Here is a 21,950-nt window from a genome sequence, read left to right as displayed (position 1 = left end):
TTCTTTTCAGACATAAATACACGATTCCCTTCATCCCCCTTCCACGCACCGTTCAGTAAAAGCAGGCACGCCAACTTACCGTGAGATGCAAGTCTGGGTCCCCCCCCCTCCCCTCTCCTCCTCCTCCTGCGGGCTGCGTCCGTGCGGCTGCCGGCCCAGAGCCTCCCTCGTCAGCGAGCAATCGGCACCGCAGAGAAGCGCGAACGCTCCGAGCAGCGGCAGGCGCTGCCCGTCAGTCAGCGGCGGCGGCGGGAGCCCGGGCGCACACACGCGGACCCTCGCTGACACAGTGACAGCAAGCACGCGAGCGGCCACCGCCGCTGCACTTCCTACTTGACAGCCGGGTCTCGGTCTCAGCTGCAGGTGATCAAGTTCGCCCCCGTGAGGGCAGGCTTAGGCTGCGGATAGACTAGAGCAAAGCCCTTTCTGCCTTTTTTTTTTTTGTGTGTGTGTTTGTTTGTTTTCTGGAGTCTTCGTCGCCGTTGTGGTTTCTTTTTTTCTTTCGCTTTTTATTTTCCCTATACAGTCTGTTTAAATAGAAGGCTTGACAGGGATACTAACAAGAGGAGGAGGAGGAGGTCCCGGAGCTGGGGGGGGGGGGGGGGGAAGAGACTTCAGTACGCCTCTCCCTTCTGACTTTTCCTGCATCGAGTCCCCGTTCCTTGCTCTCACCCTCCCAGTCACCCCCTTCTCCGCAGGTTCACCTTCAGTATATGCGGAGGGGGGGGGAATTGTGCTAACAGGATGAGTACATACATCTTCCTCATTTCAACCTCCCCCAACACATTTTGGCTCTTACCCTGCCAGACTTCTTTTCCCTCTTTCCCCTTGCAGCCTGGAATCGAGAGCAACGAAGAGCAACTAACCTCCAGCCTCAGCGAAGAGGAATCAGAGCTCCAGGAGGCGATCACTGTTACAGGAAGGCAGCCGGAAGAATTCTTCTCCGATTCAAAGCCGACTCCAGCGCGGAGGAGCTGCAGCAGAACTGACTTCAGCGAACCCAGCGCAGGCAAAGCAGAGACGGAAGGTCCTCCGATGGCAGCCTCCAAGCAGTTTTCCTCTGCTGAAAATTTTGCTACCAGAGCTGAAAATTTCACGACCAGAGCGACCAGGTAAGCCCTGCATGATTTTCGCAGTCGATTTGCCCTGCTCCCACCCGCCGCTTTCCTTTGTTTTTTCCTTTCCTGTATTTCCCCGCTACCACCCATGCCTCCCAGCAGTCGCCCAGCCTGGCCCCCGTAGCTGCTCCCCTCCTGGAGCCACGCGGCCCACGAGCAATGCGGCCTCGGCCCCCCCCCCCCCTTTTTCCCTCGCCTGTCCCCCCCCCCCCCCCGAACCTCGCGGCTCCCCAGCCATGCACTGCCCCGCCGCACAGCCTTAGCCTTTTCCCCACCCGGGAGCCGCCAAAAATCCAGGCAACCCCGCTATACCCGGCACCCCGCAGCCCCCCTTTTTGCCATGCTGCCGCCGCGGTCCAGGCCAGGCCAAAATCCAGGCAACCCCGCTCCACTCGGCAGCCCCCCCCCCCTTTTTTGCCATGCTGCCACCGCCCGGCCCCGTCCACAAGTGCTCCCCCCCCCCCCCCCCCCCGCAAAACCCAGCGCGGAGCGTCCCGGCCCGAGACATGAGCCCCCTAGCCTCCCCCGTAGCGGGAGCCGATGCCCCCCCCCAAGGCGTTCACACCGGGCCACGCGGCCCCCGAGCCCTTGATACATGCCGCCGCCACCCGGCACCGCCCACAAGAGCCCCCCCCCCCCCCCAAAAAAAAAAAAATCCCAGCGCGGCCCGAGCCATGAGTCCCCCTAGCCTGCCATGCTCCGCCGCCGGCCCCACCCGCTAGAGCGCCCGCCCTCAAAAACCCTGCGCGGCGCGGCCCGAGCCATGAGGCACCTTGCCTCCCCCGAGGCCTACCCCCAGGCGTCCGAGCCATGAGGCACATTGCCTCCCCCGAGGCCTACCCCCAGGCGTCCGCGCCCTCGAGCCTCGCGGCCGCCCCGCCCCCCCCCCCCCCCCCGCCATCCACCTGAAAGTCGCCGCGTCCCGGGCAGCTCATGTTCGCTCGCCCCCCCCCTCGCCGGCCCCCGCAGCACACTTTCTCGCAGCCCCCCCCCCCCGCGCCGAAATCCCCGCCCAGCCCCGCTCCTCGGCAGCGCTGCCGCTGCCCCTGCTGTGGTGCCCACGTGGCAAGCTCTGCACAGCAGGGGGCGGCCCCACCCACGGCACCCCCGCCCCCTGGCAGCGCGGCTCCGTTTGCTCCCAGCTGGGACCCCTGGTTGCCCCGACACGCCCGCGGCCCCCCCCCCCCCCCCCCGGCTCGTCGGTGTCCCGCACCCTTGTGGCCCCCGTGCTCCCCGCCCGCCTGCCCCCCCCCCGGGACCCGGCGCTCCTGGGGGTTTCCCCCCCCCCCTGCTGGATGGGGCTTGGGATTTGGGTTTCTATTTGGTTTTCTATTTTAGGATACGGGGCAGGGGATTTTATGCAGTACTGTCTGTCTCATAGCCCCCCCCCCTCAATGCCCGGCTGCCCCCAGCCCCCCCCCCCCCCCCCTTTTTTTTTTTTTTTTTTAGCAGGTGTGAGCCTGCCGCCCTGGCGGGCGCAAACGCACGCCCCCGCTGCCCGCCCCCCCCCCCCTGTGCCCCAGCCCCCCCCCAGTCTCCTGCACTCCCGCCCCCCCCCCCCCCCCCCCGCTGAGCCCTGGCGGGCTTATGCGCGCCTCGTTCCCTGTGGCTCAGCCATGCCCCCACCCCCCGCCAGGCCCCTGCACCCCTCCCCCCCGGACCCCGGCTGCCCCCTCCCCCACCCCCTTCTTAGCAGGTGTGCGCACACCCACGTCTGGCTACCTATTCATATGTCCCGTCCCCCCCAAACTGTGCGGGATCTAACCATTTCATATGTCTACACAGCATGGCTACCACTCAGTTTGCTATGGCTTCCGGCCCGTCCGCACTTATGCCGGACCAGGCTCAGGCTCCAGCCAAGCGAGCACGTCGGAAGCCAAGCAAATTGCAGGAAAACTTTGCGGCAACGCCAGAAGTCGAAAAGCGTAAGACCAAGACACAGAGGAATAAGAAGAGGAAATCCGCAAGCAGACGACAACCACGTAGCATCAGCCATTTGGGCTGCTATGTACCGGAGCAGCCCCCTCCACGGGGCATGACCCCGGCAGCACCGACCCCTGCAGCACCGCCACGAGAGAACTACGGCAATGGAACCGAAAGACAGCTACGTCAGCTCATGGACCAAACCTTGTCAGCGGCTGCTATCCATGGCACGGACAGGTTGAAGGCAATGCTGGATGCCTTAACGCATACCGATAGCCCGTCCCCTGGCTCAGTGCCCATCGGTCCACAGCAAGGTGCAGCGGGCAGCTCCAACAGTTCAGCTGGCAACACCCAGCCACCAGCACGTCAACAGACAGCTCATGGACAACACGGGCACCCGCAAGGACAGAACTGTGAGTACCCTGATTTAAACCGGGGCCAGGCTAATGCGCAGGTACCCCCCAACACAGCCCAGTTACCCACCGCTAAGGAATGGCAGCAAAGTGTGGCTGGGGCCACAAGGCACGCCTAACGACATTTTCGCTGCTATGAAAGCTATTTTTGATAACTGGCATGGGCAGGGTAATGCTAACGCAAGCCCACCACAGGAAACAGGGCGGTCAGGACGACACATGGGGGATACTTTACCTGTGACACCAACCCCAGCCACAGCTACAGCTGTTGGAACACCAACCCCAGCCACAGCTACAGCTGTTGGAACACCAACCCCAGCCACAGCTACAGCTGTTGGAACACCATCCCCAGCCACAGCTACAGCTGTTGGAACAACGATGGGTCAGCTAGGGACCACTGGGCACAATACCACTGGTAGCTCAGCCACGAATAGCAATAACGCTGCACAATACACATGTACCGTGGGCTCACTAACCGCGCATGTGTCAGAAGCGTTAAAAGAGAAAATATGGCGCAGCGAATATGTAGATATATTCGAGCTGCTCAGGAAAGAAGGGGAGGGTTCCGATCCCAAATGCCACGAAGCGTGCAAACTATCAGCTAGGGAGAAACCCTTCATCGCTAAGACGCTAGCTAATTGGTCAGCAGGATTCAAAATTCTGTCATCCATCATAGGTCAAAAATTTCCTGAAAAGTGTTGCTCCTTATTCGCTTACCAGGACGTCATTTGTGGTGCTTATCGCACGTATGGCGGTACGGCTTGGTTAGAGTATGATGAGCAATTCAGAAGGAATATGGCTGTGAACCCATGTTTAGACTGGGATCGCAAGGATATTGACCTCTGGCTCTCAAAAATCACACCTTACCGACCGGTGCAGGAGGTTGTCCCTGGCTTCGCTGGTAATGCATACCAGCCGAGTACATGGTTAACTCCTCGCCAACACCCTTTTCCAGGAAGATTTCCATTTCGGCAAGGTCAGCCCTTTCGTCAAGGGCAAAGGTGGGGTCAAGCCACTAGATTTAGGGGTGGGGGGACTCCCATCTGTAGGAGGTTCAACTCTGGTTTTTGCAGATTCGCTGCTGCCTGCAAATTCAGACACGCCTGCATGGGATGCGGTGCAGGCCACCCTCAAACAAAATGCACAAGGGGAGGAACCATCCCCCACACAGAGCACCAATAAATTCATTAGAGCACCTACCCCCATTAATATACAGAGCTTGCAGGTCTGTTTAAAGGGTTATCAGCCCAAGGAGGCCAGATGGCTATACGAAGGGTTTTCCCAAGGTTTTCACATACCTTTCATGGGGCCAGAAACCGCCACAGAGGCTAAGAATTTGTTATCTGCGAGGAGTAATGAAGAGGTCATTGCACTAAAAATTAAAAAAGAAAGCGACATGGGTAGGGTGGAAGGCCCATTCAATGACAAACCTCTACCTCATTTTAGGATTTCCCCTCTTGGGGTGGTTCCCAAAAAAGAGCCAGGGGAATTCCGAATGATTCACCATTTATCCTTCCCAGAGGGTGGTTCAGTGAATGACTACTTGGACCCCGAAGCATGCTCGGTCGCCTACGCCTCATTCGACCAGGCATTAGACATGGTGAGGCATTGGGGGCAAGGGGCATGGTTGGCAAAAGCCGACATTGAATCAGCCTTCCGCTTGCTTCCAATACATCCAAGCTGCTTCCATCTGTTGGGGTTTCAATTCCGAGGTAAATATTACTTCGATAAATGCCTCCCGATGGGCTGCTCTATATCTTGCGCCTACTTTGAAAGGTTTAGCACATTTGTGCAATGGGCTGTAGAGCAGGACATCGGGAAAGGGAAAATCATACACTATTTGGATGATTTTCTGTTTACCGGCCAGAGGAACACACAGGCCTGTGCGCAAGCCCTCGAAGCATTCACCCGGAAAGCTGACGAATTAGGTATTCCGCTAGCTAAGCACAAATCAGAAGGACCGTCACAAAAATTGTCATTTCTCGGTATCGAAATTGATACTCTGCAAATGGTCACACGCCTACCGCCCACAAAACTAGAAGCGTTACGCGCCAACATATCTACTACCGAACAATCACGCAAAATCACGCTAAAACAAATGCAGTCACTCATTGGTCACCTCAATTTCACTTGCAAGATCATGCCCATGGGTTGCCCCTTCATTAGAAGATTGTCCCAAGCCACAGCAGGTATTCGCAAGAGCCATCACTTCATTAGAATCACCAAGGAGCTCAGGGAGGACCTCATAGTATGGAAGACATTCCTGGGGGAATATAATGGGCAGACAGTTTGGAGGGACCCAATCACGACCAATAGGGAGCTGCAGCTCTACAACCGACGCAGCGGGGAGCGCTGGATTTGGGGCCTATTTGGCGGGGAAATGGTGCGCGGAACGATGGCCAGTACAGTGGGAAACCATGGGCTTACTCAGAGACATCACTTTTCTCGAATTGTTCCCCATTGTTGCAGCAATACACATGTGGAAAGCATGTTTCCACAATAGAAGAGTGGTTTTTTGGTCAGACAACATGTCGGTTGAACAGGCGATAAATTCTCTCACCGCTCACTCCCCCAGGGTCATTAGGCTATTGCGGCATTTAGTACTGCTCTGCCTGCGCATTAACCTGGTCTTTAAGGCTAAGTACGTTCCGGGGGAAGTTAACTGCATCGCTGATGCATTGTCTCGTTGTCAGTGGTCTCGTTTCAGATTCCTGGCCCCGGAAGCAGAGCAGCAACCTTATCGCATCCCTCCGCAGATTTGGGAATTAGGGTGCCCGGAATCGCCTCCATATTGAGATCGGCTCTGGCAGAGAGTACGGGGAGAGCATATGCACGCGGCTGGAGCTTGTTCCAAAAATTTTGCCAAACAAAAACACGCAAGTTCAGGGGACAATGACAGAGAGAAATGTAACAGAGTTCTTGCTCTACCTCAAGAACTCTGGGGTATCAAGAGCACAGGCAGGGCAACACGTAGCTGCTATTGTTTTCGTCTCAAAACTATGGGGTATAGGCACCATTAGCAACTCCTTTCTCATAAAAAAGATATTAGAGGGTTGGAGGAGACAAGAGCCAGTTAGAAGGAACGCCAGAAAGCCTATCACACCGATGCTGCTACAAGCACTGGTAAAGGAGCTCCCCAGCCTAGTTTGGGACAATTATGAGGTAAAGTTATGGACCGTGGCTTTTTCACTAATGTTCTTTGGTGCATTTAGAAACAGCGAGCTTATCCCGAGGGCAAAGGTGACCATCAGGGCATCGGATGGGGGTCTCCTGATTGAAAACATAAGGCTGGTTAAGGAGACAGTACAGATCTTTCTCAGGTGAGCAAAAACTGATCAACGGGCAGTAGGTCGCTGGATTACATTATACCCTGCTCATACGGGGGAGATATGCCCCGTAAGGGCTACAACAGAATACCTCAAAGTACGCCCGCTGGGGGGGGGGCCCTTTCTAAAACACAAAGATGGCAACGCGCTATCGCGTTACCAGTTTATCAGTATACTACGCAAAGGCTTGGGAAAGATAGGGGAAGACGCGGGAGATTATCACACACATTCATTCCGAATAGGCGCAGCATCCTTCGCAAGCAGCAGCGGTTTAAGCGAAGATCAAATTAAGGCGCTAGGGCGGTGGAAATCCGGTAAATTCAAAACATACATACGGCCCAATAACCAGACAGCCCAATGAACAGTTTCACTGGGAAACATAAAAAACATATATATTTACCGTCCTGTTACACATAACCGTTTTATTTTGTCTATCATAGACTCGTCAGCTGGAGCGCGAAAGTGATATGGATCATGGGGTACATTTATTGGGCGCACATTAGAACCAAGAAAAAGACCTCCAGCGAGCAGATGGGCATACCTCGTAGCAAGGCCAGCATATTCTGGCTCGGCAACTGAGGGACGAGGTGGGTCCAACTAATGCCTTGCATCCTCCAATACGCCAGGCAACTACCACAGCCTGATATTATCATCTGTCATTTGGGTGGTAACGATTTGGTCGCAGTCAAAAACATTGACTTAATAATCACGATCAAGAAGGACTTGACTGCAATTAAGGCTATATGGCCAGCCGTGGTATTGGTGTGGTCCCACATTATCCCCCGATTGGTATGGAGGGACGCGAGGTCACATAAAGCCATTGAACAAAGCAGGCGCAAATTGAATAAAGAAGTGGGGACGTGGTTGAGAGCTATAGGGGGATATGTCATCAAGCATGATGATATTTCGCTCTCATGTTCAGGCATGTATAGGCCAGATGGGGTTCACTTATCTGACGTTGGGGTAGATATCTTCATCCTCGCCCTGCAAACGGCCACAGCAGCTTTAGTTAATTAGTGGGGGTAGGAAACAAATAAGGTTTTACTGTTTCCTACTTTGGCGGGTGCCCTCACCGGAGCATAAGGGGATGTGTCGCTGCTTAGGGGGGAAGTTTTTGGTGTTGGGGGAGGGGGAAGGGGAGGAGCACAGCACCAAGGACTTTGCATAGGGGGAAAGCGGGGGCATGGATATAACTAAGCATGGCGGAGACCGAGATAATGGCCGGTCTGGGGGTGGCCCAATGAAGGCCTGGCATAAGCAATAACCGCGGCCCGCAAGGCCAGGGGTGGGAGGAGGCGGCAGAATACTGCACGGAGCGGCAGTAGCCACGGAGGCGTTCACGGAGCGGGATGCCAGTGGCGGGTGTTCCCCTTCACGGAGCGGAAGGCGGGATTGGCATTCACGGAACGGGGTGCCAATGGTATACCACCTTCACAGAGCGGAAGGATGGAGGGCTGCCGTCTCCAAAAAAGCATTGGGGTGGGAAGAACAAGGAAGGTACCGGTGAGGGCGTGGCATTTAGCTAATGCCAATTGCGTTTAAGCTGCTGCAATATAAAGTAATAATGTTATAATGTTAATTTTGGCTGTGGCCGTTTCTTCCACTTAATAAAAGTTATCTTGGTTTACCTACTCTGTTGTCGCGTGGTCAAGGGTGGGAGGGGCGGTCGTCCGTGAGCTACGGCGTGCCAGAGTTATTACTTTTTCGGTTTCTCCCCCACCTTTTCTGTTGTGACCAACCAGGCTTGCTATGCTAATTGGCCTACCTCCCCTCTCCTTGGACTGTATTCCACCTATCACTGTTCCTCACCACAGGGGTCCCAAGAGACAGAAGCTGGGACCCCTTTTTCAAACAAAACTAAAGAGGGGAGGCCAAGGGCGACAGCTGTGTTATGCGCCCTTGGCCATCTAGGGGATGGCTATGACGTCTGTATATGCATTTATTCAGCTAAATATTTACAAGAAGTCCCACTGGTTATACTGAATTCATATTTCCCCACCCAATTCAAACGGCCTTAGGTTCCAGGCTGAATTCATTTTCTCTCAGATGGTTTTAAATAGCATAGGATGCCATACGCTGGTTCTAAAGGAAAGCTGAGCAGCCTTGGTTTGGTTTTGTTTCAGTTGGGTTTTTGTTTTTGTTTTTGTTTTAATTTACCCTTCCTGTTCCTCATTCTTTTCAGACATAAATACACGATTCCCTTCATCCCCCTTCCACGCACCGTTCAGTAAAAGCAGGCACGCCAACTTACCGTGAGATGCAAGTCTGGGTCCCCCCCCCCTCCCCTCCCCTCCTCCTCCTGCGGGCTGCGTCCGTGCGGCTGCCGGCCCAGAGCCTCCCTCGTCAGCAAGCAGTCGGCACCGCAGAGAAGCGCGAACGCTCCGAGCAGCGGCAGGCGCTGCCCATCAGTCAGCGGCGGCGGCGGGAGCCCGGGCGCACACACGCGGACCCTCGCTGACACAGTGACAGCAAGCACGCGCGCGGCCGCCGCCGCTGCACTTCCTACTTGACAGCCGGGTCTCGGTCTCAGCTGCAGGTGATCAAGTTCGCCCCCGTGAGGGCAGGCTTAGGCTGCGGATAGACTAGAGCAAAGCCCTTTCTGCCTTTTTTTTTTTGTGTGTGTGTTTGTTTGTTTTCTGGAGTCTTCGTCGCCGTTGTGGTTTCTTTTTTTCTTTCGCTTTTTATTTTCCCTATACAGTCTGTTTAAATAGAAGGCTTGACAGGGATACTAACAAGAGGAGGAGGAGGAGGTCCCGGAGCTGGGGGGGGGGGGGGGGAAGAGACTTCAGTACGCCTCTCCCTTCTGACTTTTCCTGCATCGAGTCCCCGTTCCTTGCTCTCACCCTCCCAGTCACCCCCTTCTCCGCAGGTTCACCTTCAGTATATGCGGAGGGGGGGGGAATTGTGCTAACAGGATGAGTACATACATCTTCCTCATTTCAACCTCCCCCAACACATTTTGGCTCTTACCCTGCCAGACTTCTTTTCCCTCTTTCCCCTTGCAGCCTGGAATCGAGAGCAACGAAGAGCAACTAACCTCCAGCCTCAGCGAAGAGGAATCAGAGCTCCAGGAGGCGATCACTGTTACAGGAAGGCAGCCGGAAGAATTCTTCTCCGATTCAAAGCCGACTCCAGCGCGGAGGAGCTGCAGCAGAACTGACTTCAGCGAACCCAGCGCAGGCAAAGCAGAGACGGAAGGTCCTCCGATGGCAGCCTCCAAGCAGTTTTCCTCTGCTGAAAATTTTGCTACCAGAGCTGAAAATTTCACGACCAGAGCGACCAGGTAAGCCCTGCATGATTTTCGCAGTCGATTTGCCCTGCTCCCACCCGCCGCTTTCCTTTGTTTTTTCCTTTCCTGTATTTCCCCGCTACCACCCATGCCTCCCAGCAGTCGCCCAGCCTGGCCCCCGTAGCTGCTCCCCTCCTGGAGCCACGCGGCCCACGAGCAATGCGGCCTCGGCCACCCCCCCCCCTTTTACCCTCGCCTGCCCCCCCCCCCCCCCCCCGAACCTCGCGGCTCCCCAGCCATGCACTGCCCCGCCGCACAGCCTTAGCCTTTTCCCCACCCGGGAGCCGCCAAAAATCCAGGCAACCCCGCTATACCCGGCACCCCGCAGCCCCCCCTTTTTGCCATGCTGCCGCCGCGGTCCAGGCCAGGCCAAAATCCAGGCAACCCCGCTCCACTCGGCAGCCCCCCCCCCCTTTTTTGCCATGCTGCCACCGCCCGGCCCCGTCCACAAGTGCTCCCCCCCCCCCCCCCCCCCCCCGCAAAACCCAGCGCGGAGCGTCCCGGCCCGAGACATGAGCCCCCCTAGCCTCCCCCGTAGCGGGAGCCGATGCCCCCCCCCAAGGCGTTCACCGGGCCACGCGGCCCCCGAGCCCTTGATACATGCCGCCGCCACCCGGCACCGCCCACAAGAGCCCCCCCCCCCCCCCAAAAAAAAAAAAAATCCCAGCGCGGCCCGAGCCATGAGTCCCCCTAGCCTGCCATGCTCCGCCGCCCGGCCCCACCCGCTAGAGCGCCCGCCCTCAAAACCCTGCGCGGCGCGGCCCGAGCCATGAGGCACCTTGCCTCCCCCGAGGCCTACCCCCAGGCGTCCGAGCCATGAGGCACCTTGCCTCCCCCGAGGCCTACCCCCAGGCGTCCGCGGCCCTCGAGCCTCGCGGCCGCCCCGCCCCCCCCCCCCCCCCCGCCATCCACCTGAAAGTCGCCGCGTCCCGTGCAGCTCATGTTCGCTCGCCCCCCCCCTCGCCGGCCCCCGCAGCACACTTTTCTCGCAGCCCCCCCCCCCCCCGCGCCGAAATCCCCGCCCAGCCCCGCTCCTCGGCAGCGCTGCCGCTGCCCCTGCTGTGGTGCCCACGTGGCAAGCTCTGCACAGCAGGGGGCGGCCCCACCCACGGCACCCCGCCCCCTGGCAGCGCGGCTCCGTTTGCTCCCAGCTGGGACCCCTGGTTGCCCCGACACGCCCGCGGCCCCCCCCCCCCCCCCCCCCCCCGGCTCGTCGGTGTCCCCGCACCCTTGTGGCCCCCGTGCTCCCCGCCCGCCTGCCCCCCCCCGGGACCCGGCGCTCCTGGGGGTTTCCCCCCCCCCCTGCTGGATGGGGCTTGGGATTTGGGTTTCTATTTGGTTTTCTATTTTAGGATACGGGGCAGGGGATTTTATGCAGTACTGTCTGTCTCATAGCCCCCCCCCTCAATGCCCGGCTGCCCCCAGCCCCCCCCCCCCCCTTTTTTTTTTTTTTTTTTTAGCAGGTGTGAGCCTGCCGCCCTGGCGGGCGCAAACGCACGCCCCCGCTGCCCCGCCCCCCCCCCCTGTGCCCCAGCCCCCCCCCAGTCTCCTGCACTCCCGCCCCCCCCCCCCCCCCCCGCTGAGCCCTGGCGGGCTTATGCGCGCCTCGTTCCCTGTGGCTCAGCCATGCCCCCACCCCCCGCCAGGCCCCTGCACCCCTCCCCCCCGGACCCCGGCTGCCCCCTCCCCCACCCCCTTCTTAGCAGGTGTGCGCACACCCACGTCTGGCTACCTATTCATATGTCCCGTCCCCCCCAAACTGTGCGGGATCTAACCATTTCATATGTCTACACAGCATGGCTACCACTCAGTTTGCTATGGCTTCCGGCCCGTCCGCACTTATGCCGGACCAGGCTCAGGCTCCAGCCAAGCGAGCACGTCGGAAGCCAAGCAAATTGCAGGAAAACTTTGCGGCAACGCCAGAAGTCGAAAAGCGTAAGACCAAGACACAGAGGAATAAGAAGAGGAAATCCGCAAGCAGACGACAACCACGTAGCATCAGCCATTTGGGCTGCTATGTACCGGAGCAGCCCCCTCCACGGGGCATGACCCCGGCAGCACCGACCCCTGCAGCACCGCCACGAGAGAACTACGGCAATGGAACCGAAAGACAGCTACGTCAGCTCATGGACCAAACCTTGTCAGCGGCTGCTATCCATGGCACGGACAGGTTGAAGGCAATGCTGGATGCCTTAACGCATACCGATAGCCCGTCCCCTGGCTCAGTGCCCATCGGTCCACAGCAAGGTGCAGCGGGCAGCTCCAACAGTTCAGCTGGCAACACCCAGCCACCAGCACGTCAACAGACAGCTCATGGACAACACGGGCACCCGCAAGGACAGAACTGTGAGTACCCTGATTTAAACCGGGGCCAGGCTAATGCGCAGGTACCCCCAACACAGCCCAGTTACCCACCGCTAAGGAATGGCAGCAAAGTGTGGCTGGGGCCACAAGGCACGCCTAACGACATTTTCGCTGCTATGAAAGCTATTTTTGATAACTGGCATGGGCAGGGTAATGCTAACGCAAGCCCACCACAGGAAACAGGGCGGTCAGGACGACACATGGGGGATACTTTACCTGTGACACCAACCCCAGCCACAGCTACAGCTGTTGGAACACCAACCCCAGCCACAGCTACAGCTGTTGGAACACCATCCCCAGCCACAGCTACAGCTGTTGGAACAACGATGGGTCAGCTAGGGACCACTGGGCACAATACCACTGGTAGCTCAGCCACGAATAGCAATAACGCTGCACAATACACATGTACCGTGGGCTCACTAACCGCGCATGTGTCAGAAGCGTTAAAAGAGAAAATATGGCGCAGCGAATATGTAGATATATTCGAGCTGCTCAGGAAAGAAGGGGAGGGTTCCGATCCCAAATGCCACGAAGCGTGCAAACTATCAGCTAGGGAGAAACCCTTCATCGCTAAGACGCTAGCTAATTGGTCAGCAGGATTCAAAATTCTGTCATCCATCATAGGTCAAAAATTTCCTGAAAAGTGTTGCTCCTTATTCGCTTACCAGGACGTCATTTGTGGTGCTTATCGCACGTATGGCGGTACGGCTTGGTTAGAGTATGATGAGCAATTCAGAAGGAATATGGCTGTGAACCCATGTTTAGACTGGGATCGCAAGGATATTGACCTCTGGCTCTCAAAAATCACACCTTACCGACCGGTGCAGGAGGTTGTCCCTGGCTTCGCTGGTAATGCATACCAGCCGAGTACATGGTTAACTCCTCGCCAACACCCTTTTCCAGGAAGATTTCCATTTCGGCAAGGTCAGCCCTTTCGTCAAGGGCAAAGGTGGGGTCAAGCCACTAGATTTAGGGGTGGGGGGACTCCCATCTGTAGGAGGTTCAACTCTGGTTTTTGCAGATTCGCTGCTGCCTGCAAATTCAGACACGCCTGCATGGGATGCGGTGCAGGCCACCCTCAAACAAAATGCACAAGGGGAGGAACCATCCCCCACATAGAGCACCAATAAATTCATTAGAGCACCTACCCCCATTAATATACAGAGCTTGCAGGTCTGTTTAAAGGGTTATCAGCCCAAGGAGGCCAGATGGCTATACGAAGGGTTTTCCCAAGGTTTTCACATACCTTTCATGGGGCCAGAAACCGCCACAGAGGCTAAGAATTTGTTATCTGCGAGGAGTAATGAAGAGGTCATTGCACTAAAAATTAAAAAAGAAAGCGACATGGGTAGGGTGGAAGGCCCATTCAATGACAAACCTCTACCTCATTTTAGGATTTCCCCTCTTGGGGTGGTTCCCAAAAAAGAGCCAGGGGAATTCCGAATGATTCACCATTTATCCTTCCCAGAGGGTGGTTCAGTGAATGACTACTTGGACCCCGAAGCATGCTCGGTCGCCTACGCCTCATTCGACCAGGCATTAGACATGGTGAGGCATTGGGGGCAAGGGGCATGGTTGGCAAAAGCCGACATTGAATCAGCCTTCCGCTTGCTTCCAATACATCCAAGCTGCTTCCATCTGTTGGGGTTTCAATTCCGAGGTAAATATTACTTCGATAAATGCCTCCCGATGGGCTGCTCTATATCTTGCGCCTACTTTGAAAGGTTTAGCACATTTGTGCAATGGGCTGTAGAGCAGGACATCGGGAAAGGGAAAATCATACACTATTTGGATGATTTTCTGTTTACCGGCCAGAGGAACACACAGGCCTGTGCGCAAGCCCTCGAAGCATTCACCCGGAAAGCTGACGAATTAGGTATTCCGCTAGCTAAGCACAAATCAGAAGGACCGTCACAAAAATTGTCATTTCTCGGTATCGAAATTGATACTCTGCAAATGGTCACACGCCTACCGCCCACAAAACTAGAAGCGTTACGCGCCAACATATCTACTACCGAACAATCACGCAAAATCACGCTAAAACAAATGCAGTCACTCATTGGTCACCTCAATTTCACTTGCAAGATCATGCCCATGGGTTGCCCCTTCATTAGAAGATTGTCCCAAGCCACAGCAGGTATTCGCAAGAGCCATCACTTCATTAGAATCACCAAGGAGCTCAGGGAGGACCTCATAGTATGGAAGACATTCCTGGGGGAATATAATGGGCAGACAGTTTGGAGGGACCCAATCACGACCAATAGGGAGCTGCAGCTCTACACCGACGCAGCGGGGAGCGCTGGATTTGGGGCCTATTTGGCGGGGAAATGGTGCGCGGAACGATGGCCAGTACAGTGGGAAACCATGGGCTTACTCAGAGACATCACTTTTCTCGAATTGTTCCCCATTGTTGCAGCAATACACATGTGGAAAGCATGTTTCCACAATAGAAGAGTGGTTTTTTGGTCAGACAACATGTCGGTTGAACAGGCGATAAATTCTCTCACCGCTCACTCCCCCAGGGTCATTAGGCTATTGCGGCATTTAGTACTGCTCTGCCTGCGCATTAACCTGGTCTTTAAGGCTAAGTACGTTCCGGGGGAAGTTAACTGCATCGCTGATGCATTGTCTCGTTGTCAGTGGTCTCGTTTCAGATTCCTGGCCCCGGAAGCAGAGCAGCAACCTTATCGCATCCCTCCGCAGATTTGGGAATTAGGGTGCCCGGAATCGCCTCCATATTGAGATCGGCTCTGGCAGAGAGTACGGGGAGAGCATATGCACGCGGCTGGAGCTTGTTCCAAAAATTTTGCCAAACAAAAAACACGCAAGTTCAGGGGACAATGACAGAGAGAAATGTAACAGAGTTCTTGCTCTACCTCAAGAACTCTGGGGTATCAAGAGCACAGGCAGGGCAACACGTAGCTGCTATTGTTTTCGTCTCAAAACTATGGGGTATAGGCACCATTAGCAACTCCTTTCTCATAAAAAAGATATTAGAGGGTTGGAGGAGACAAGAGCCAGTTAGAAGGAACGCCAGAAAGCCTATCACACCGATGCTGCTACAAGCACTGGTAAAGGAGCTCCCCAGCCTAGTTTGGGACAATTATGAGGTAAAGTTATGGACCGTGGCTTTTTCACTAATGTTCTTTGGTGCATTTAGAAACAGCGAGCTTATCCCGAGGGCAAAGGTGACCATCAGGGCATCGGATGGGGGTCTCCTGATTGAAAACATAAGGCTGGTTAAGGAGACAGTACAGATCTTTCTCAGGTGAGCAAAAACTGATCAACGGGCAGTAGGTCGCTGGATTACATTATACCCTGCTCATACGGGGGAGATATGCCCCGTAAGGGCTACAACAGAATACCTCAAAGTACGCCCGCTGGGGGGGGGGGCCCTTTCTAAAACACAAAGATGGCAACGCGCTATCGCGTTACCAGTTTATCAGTATACTACGCAAAGGCTTGGGAAAGATAGGGGAAGACGCGGGAGATTATCACACACATTCATTCCGAATAGGCGCAGCATCCTTCGCAAGCAGCAGCGGTTTAAGCGAAGATCAAATTAAGGCGCTAGGGCGGTGGAAATCCGGTAAATTCAAAACATACATACGGCCCAATAACCAGACAGCCCAATGAACAGTTTCACTGGGAAACATAAAAAACATATATATTTACCGTCCTGTTACACATAACCGTTTTATTTTGTCTATCATAGACTCGTCAGCTGGAGCGCGAAAGTGATATGGATCATGAGGCACTCGTACATTTATTGGGCGCACATTAGAACCAAGAAAAAGACCTCCAGCGAGCAGATGGGCATACCTCGTAGCAAGGCCAGCATATTCTGGCTCGGCAACTGAGGGACGAGGTGGGTCCAACTAATGCCTTGCATCCTCCAATACGCCAGGCAACTACCACAGCCTGATATTATCATCTGTCATTTGGGTGGTAACGATTTGGTCGCAGTCAAAAACATTGACTTAATAATCACGATCAAGAAGGACTTGACTGCAATTAAGGCTATATGGCCAGCCGTGGTATTGGTGTGGTCCCACATTATCCCCCGATTGGTATGGAGGGACGCGAGGTCACATAAAGCCATTGAACAAAGCAGGCGCAAATTGAATAAAGAAGTGGGGACGTGGTTGAGAGCTATAGGGGGATATGTCATCAAGCATGATGATATTTCGCTCTCATGTTCAGGCATGTATAGGCCAGATGGGGTTCACTTATCTGACGTTGGGGTAGATATCTTCATCCTCGCCCTGCAAACGGCCACAGCAGCTTTAGTTAATTAGTGGGGGTAGGAAACAAATAAGGTTTTACTGTTTCCTACTTTGGCGGGTGCCCTCACCGGAGCATAAGGGGATGTGTCGCTGCTTAGGGGGGAAGTTTTTGGTGTTGGGGGAGGGGGAAGGGGAGGAGCACAGCACCAAGGACTTTGCATAGGGGGAAAGCGGGGGCATGGATATAACTAAGCATGGCGGAGACCGAGATAATGGCCGGTCTGGGGGTGGCCCAATGAAGGCCTGGCATAAGCAATAACCGCGGCCCGCAAGGCCAGGGGTGGGAGGAGGCGGCAGAATACTGCACGGAGCGGCAGTAGCCACGGAGGCGTTCACGGAGCGGGATGCCAGTGGCGGGTGTTCCCCTTCACGGAGCGGAAGGCGGGATTGGCATTCACGGAACGGGGTGCCAATGGTATACCACCTTCACAGAGCGGAAGGATGGAGGGCTGCCGTCTCCAAAAAAGCATTGGGGTGGGAAGAACAAGGAAGGTACCGGTGAGGGCGTGGCATTTAGCTAATGCCAATTGCGTTTAAGCTGCTGCAATATAAAGTAATAATGTTATAATGTTAATTTTGGCTGTGGCCGTTTCTTCCACTTAATAAAAGTTATCTTGGTTTACCTACTCTGTTGTCGCGTGGTCAAGGGTGGGAGGGGCGGTCGTCCGTGAGCTACGGCGTGCCAGAGTTATTACTTTTTCGGTTTCTCCCCCACCTTTTCTGTTGTGACCAACCAGGCTTGCTATGCTAATAGGCCTACCTCCCCTCTCCTTGGACTGTATTCCACCTATCACTGTTCCTCACCACAGGGGTCCCAAGAGACAGAAGCTGGGACCCCTTTTTCAAACAAAACTAAAGAGGGGAGGCCAAGGGCGACAGCTGTGTTATGCGCCCTTGGCCATCTAGGGGATGGCTATGACGTCTGTATATGCATTTATTCAGCTAAATATTTACAAGAAGTCCCACTGGTTATACTGAATTCATATTTCCCCACCCAATTCAAACGGCCTTAGGTTCCAGGCTGAATTCATTTTCTCTCAGATGGTTTTAAATAGCATAGGATGCCATACGCTGGTTCTAAAGGAAAGCTGAGCAGCCTTGGTTTGGTTTTGTTTCAGTTGGGTTTTTGTTTTTGTTTTTGTTTTAATTTACCCTTCCTGTTCCTCATTCTTTTCAGACATAAATACACGATTCCCTTCATCCCCCTTCCACGCACCGTTCAGTAAAAGCAGGCACGCCAACTTACCGTGAGATGCAAGTCTGGGTCCCCCCCCCCTCCCCTCCCCCCCTCCTCCTGCGGGCTGCGTCCGTGCGGCTGCCGGCCCAGAGCCTCCCTCGTCAGCAAGCAGTCGGCACCGCAGAGAAGCGCGAACGCTCCGAGCAGCGGCAGGCGCTGCCCATCAGTCAGCGGCGGCGGCGGGAGCCCGGGCGCACAAACGCGGACCCTCGCTAACACAGTGACAGCAAGCACGCGCGCGGCCGCCGCCGCTGCACTTCCTACTTGACAGCCGGGTCTCGGTCTCAGCTGCAGGTGATCAAGTTCGCCCCCGTGAGGGCAGGCTTAGGCTGCGGATAGACTAGAGCAAAGCCCTTTCTGCCTTTTTTTTTTTTTTGTGTGTGTTTGTTTGTTTTCTGGAGTCTTCGTCGCCGTTGTGGTTTCTTTTTTTCTTTCGCTTTTTATTTTCCCTATACAGTCTGTTTAAATAGAAGGCTTGACAGGGATACTAACAAGAGGAGGAGGAGGAGGTCCCGGAGCTGGGGGGGGGGGGGGAAGAGACTTCAGTACGCCTCTCCCTTCTGACTTTTCCTGCATCGAGTCCCCATTCCTTGCTCTCACCCTCCCAGTCACCCCCTTCTCCGCAGGTTCACCTTCAGTATATGCGGAGGGGGGGGGAATTGTGCTAACAGGATGAGTACATACATCTTCCTCATTTCAACCTCCCCCAACACTTTTTGGCTCTTACCCTGCCAGACTTCTTTTCCCTCTTTCCCCTCTCACCCTCAAGATTCGCAGTCGCCCTTCTTGCCCCCTTTTTCTAGCTCGTTTTCTGACGGCAGCACTCCCTGACTCCGCAGCTGCCCCAGCCCCTTCACTTCTCTTCCTGGCAAACATTTCCATTCGAGCAGGAAACACCCCTGGGAGAAGGGGAGCCAATGTGTGGGGACAGCGATCACGGTGCTTTTACTGTCCCCCTAGGCTGCTTTTGGCTCCAGTTCCTCCTGTCTAGGATGCAGAGCAGCAACTAGGGCTGGTAAAAGAAGTGGGCAGAGTTGTTGTTTTTTTTCTTTTTAATGGAAAAAAATAATATACTTCCTTCTTTTGGACTTTTCGGTGTCTCACTTACTTTCTCCCATCCCATGCATTCATTCAGATGTTCCCTTCCAATAACTACTTGATTTTGTTGCAACCGTTGGTCGCAGACAGCTGCAACCGCTCTGCCTTACCTCTTTTCTCTCCTTTTCCTCCTCCTTGGGCAAGATGGCTGCCTCCGGTGCCGAAACCCTCGGCGTCTCCAACTCTGCATGGGCGTCCCAGTCCACCATGGTCCTTCCCGTGGCCTCTTAGGGCACGCGCGCACGTTGCCTACGCTCAAATACACGTCATGGCGGGAACCTCGGGGGCGTCCCCACCGCATGACGTCGATACCTCTGGGAATTTAAAGCCTCCACTACGCTACCACCATTGAGTTAGCAAGGACTTCGGTTTAGCTACTCTGACCACTCTAATCTGCACGCTTAGACGCCTCGCTACACTCCGGGGATCTCGCTCCTTATGAAGCTCTAGGCACCCGCTCCTCGGGGTTCTCTCGCTTCCAACCACCCTTCACGGTTTCTACTAACTGAGACAACCGCTCCTCGGGGGTCTCACTCTCTCTCTATTTATTTCAGGATCTTCTGGACTATCAGGTACTCGTTCCTCGAGGGCCTACCAGTCTGTGTATCCTGCACCATGGACCTTCGGTCCCACCATCATCATTGCCAGGAAGACGCCGCACTACGCTCCTGGGAGTATCTCTACGATCCAGTGCTCCAACTCCACCCACCAGGCTCGGCCTAGCCCACACTGCAGGTTCACACCTATCTTGAACATCTGGGTGAGACTTCTACATCTGAGACTGTCTGAACGTATTGGCACCTTGCGGACTTCAGTGCCTTTCCTTCCTGCCTCATACCATCTATCTACAGCAGCACAATGAAAGCTTTCTACCTATAAGTGTCTGCTCTCTGAGGTTAGCCTATCGCTGTGGTTCCCCACGGGGCCCCTCCCCGTGGGAGGAGTCATCTCCACTGCGACTTAGGGGCCACACAATGCCACAAACACAACAGATTGCTAACTCCATGGACTCGGCTCAGCTCGCGGCCCTGCAGGCCATTCCTGGCCTAGCCCAGCGGATTATGGAACAACAAAAGTCTTTGGAGAACCTAGCTACTGCCTTCAATCAGTTACATGCTCAACTGAATTCTTCAACAACTCCTGTTAAAGAATTGCTGTCTCCAGTGGTGACCCTCAAGACCACTGTACCCTTATCCACACCTACCCGCTTTACGGGGAAGCCAAGATGTGTAGAGGGTTTGTTAATCAAAGCAGCTTGCATTTTTCATTACAGCCTACTCTCTTTCCCACTGAAGCTTCCAAGACCACCTACATCTTATCGTTTCTAGAAGGACAAACCTTGGCTTGGGCTTCATAGTTATGGGAATGTGAAGAGCCTATCCTGAATGACCTAGCAGGATTTCTAAAACTTTTCAAGTCTGTCTTTGATGACCCGGCTCGCCAGACTGTCGCTGGACCTGCTTTGCTCAATCTCCAGCAAGGTAACAAGCCGCTTACAGACTTTGCAATCGAATTCAAAACTTTAGCATCCAATCTTCATTGGGACACTGGATACCTATGTGCCATATTCATGGAGGGCCTCAACTCTCACTTAAAGGGCGAATTAGTGGCTCGTGATTTGCCTGATACCCTTGAGTCCCTGATGGAACTGGCTGGGAGAATTGACCGCCGCATCCGAGACCGAACTCAGGAGGCTAAGAGTCCACGAAAGTCTACGGTGGGGGATAACCGTCCTAAACCTGTGCCTATTGTCCCCAGCTTACTGTCTGCATCCTTAGAAGAGGAAGAGCCTATGCAACTAGGCTGAAGCCATTTAACTTCCAAGGAGAGACGTTTTCGCAAACGCATGGGGTTATGCATGTATTGTGGCCAATTGGGCCTCACAGTCCAAACCTGTCCCATTTGTCCGGGAAACTGACGGGCCTAGGATCTGCAGGAGGACTTCTCCTGGGCCTCACCTCTCCTACTCCTCCATTATCATTACCAGTATCCCTACTCTGCTGAGGCCTTGAATTTCAGACTCTCGCTCTCATTGACTCCGGTGCCGGAGATAATTTTGTTTTGAAGCGCTTAGTTGAACATCTGCGGATTCCTACCACACCAATAGCTAAGCTACTGCTATTGTCCTCTATCCATGGAGAACCACTTCCTGGAGAAGTTTTATTGACTACACAGGCCATTGGCCTGCGCACTAGAGCTTTACACTCTGAATCCATCTCATTTCTAGTATTGGAAAAGGCCATGCATCCGGTAGTACTGGGACTGCCTTGGATGTGATAGAGATTATTAATTAGGATAATAAATTCCTGGGAGGGAGAGGAAGAAGAGAGAAACTGTGCAGCCCCACTCCTTTGCTGCCCCCCCAACTAGTGAATTATCATGGATCGAAGATACCAGGAAGCCTGCGGAGCCATGGTAGAGCTTATCCCACCACAGCTCGTTGACAACAGGAGTCCATGTGTGTATTTGTGTGAGCTTGTGTGTGTGTGTGTGTGTGTGAGAGAGCCTGTGTGTGTCTGTGAGATCCTAGGTGTATGTGTGTCTGTGTGAGAGCCTGTGTGCCTGTGAATGTGACTGTGTGAGAGCGTCTGTGTTTGTTTATGTTGTGGGCCTGTGAGAGCCCATATGTCACATAAGCTATCACAGTATGCACACACACACATATAATGTATCTCTAAGGGTGAGGGAGAGGGAAATTGTTGTATATTTGAAAGAGGGAGTGTGTGAGAGAATGAATGTATTATTATACATGTGTGTAGGAGAGAAGATAAAATTTGTGTTGCCCTACCTCCCCCAATCCACGACAATCTCAGGGTGATTGAAAAGCAAATTCCAGGTATGGAGAGCAGGAGATTTTTTTAATCCTTATTAGTTTTAGTTATTGGGTGTAATTTGA

At 54.6% G+C, this 21,950-nt stretch overlaps 1 protein-coding gene across 19 annotated transcripts in view; it reads left to right on the top strand.

Annotated features, from left to right (window-relative positions):
• Positions 1–252: 252 nt before the first annotated feature.
• The window catches only part of LOC115085116, a 76,037-nt gene continuing 54,339 nt past the window's right edge, over positions 253–21,950 (top strand). For 13 of the 19 annotated variants that reach the window (XR_003854721.1, XR_003854725.1, XR_003854720.1 and 10 more), the window contains exons 1-4: positions 9,566–10,063; positions 11,865–12,415; positions 15,074–15,701; positions 16,149–16,301. Coding sequence is in view for 1 of the 19 variants with exons in the window: in XM_029590745.1 (XP_029446605.1) it covers positions 9,696–10,063; positions 11,865–12,415; positions 15,074–15,701; positions 16,149–16,293 (1,692 nt within the window). In the remaining 18 variants the exon portion in view is untranslated. Of the gene's footprint in view, positions 364–618; positions 1,113–2,713; positions 3,455–6,666; positions 6,775–7,220; positions 7,368–8,962; positions 9,317–9,565; positions 10,064–11,864; positions 12,416–15,073; positions 15,702–16,148; positions 16,302–19,608; positions 20,016–21,197; positions 21,513–21,950 lie in introns of those variants that run through there. The other 6 variants (XR_003854733.1, XR_003854734.1, XR_003854735.1 and 3 more) reach the window with 6 other exon arrangements.

The sequence above is a fragment of the Rhinatrema bivittatum genome, chromosome 2, assembly GCF_901001135.1.
Source record: "Rhinatrema bivittatum chromosome 2, aRhiBiv1.1, whole genome shotgun sequence".
Lineage (NCBI taxonomy): Eukaryota > Metazoa > Chordata > Amphibia > Gymnophiona > Rhinatrematidae > Rhinatrema > Rhinatrema bivittatum.
This window is presented reverse-complemented; position numbering and strand designations above follow the sequence as displayed.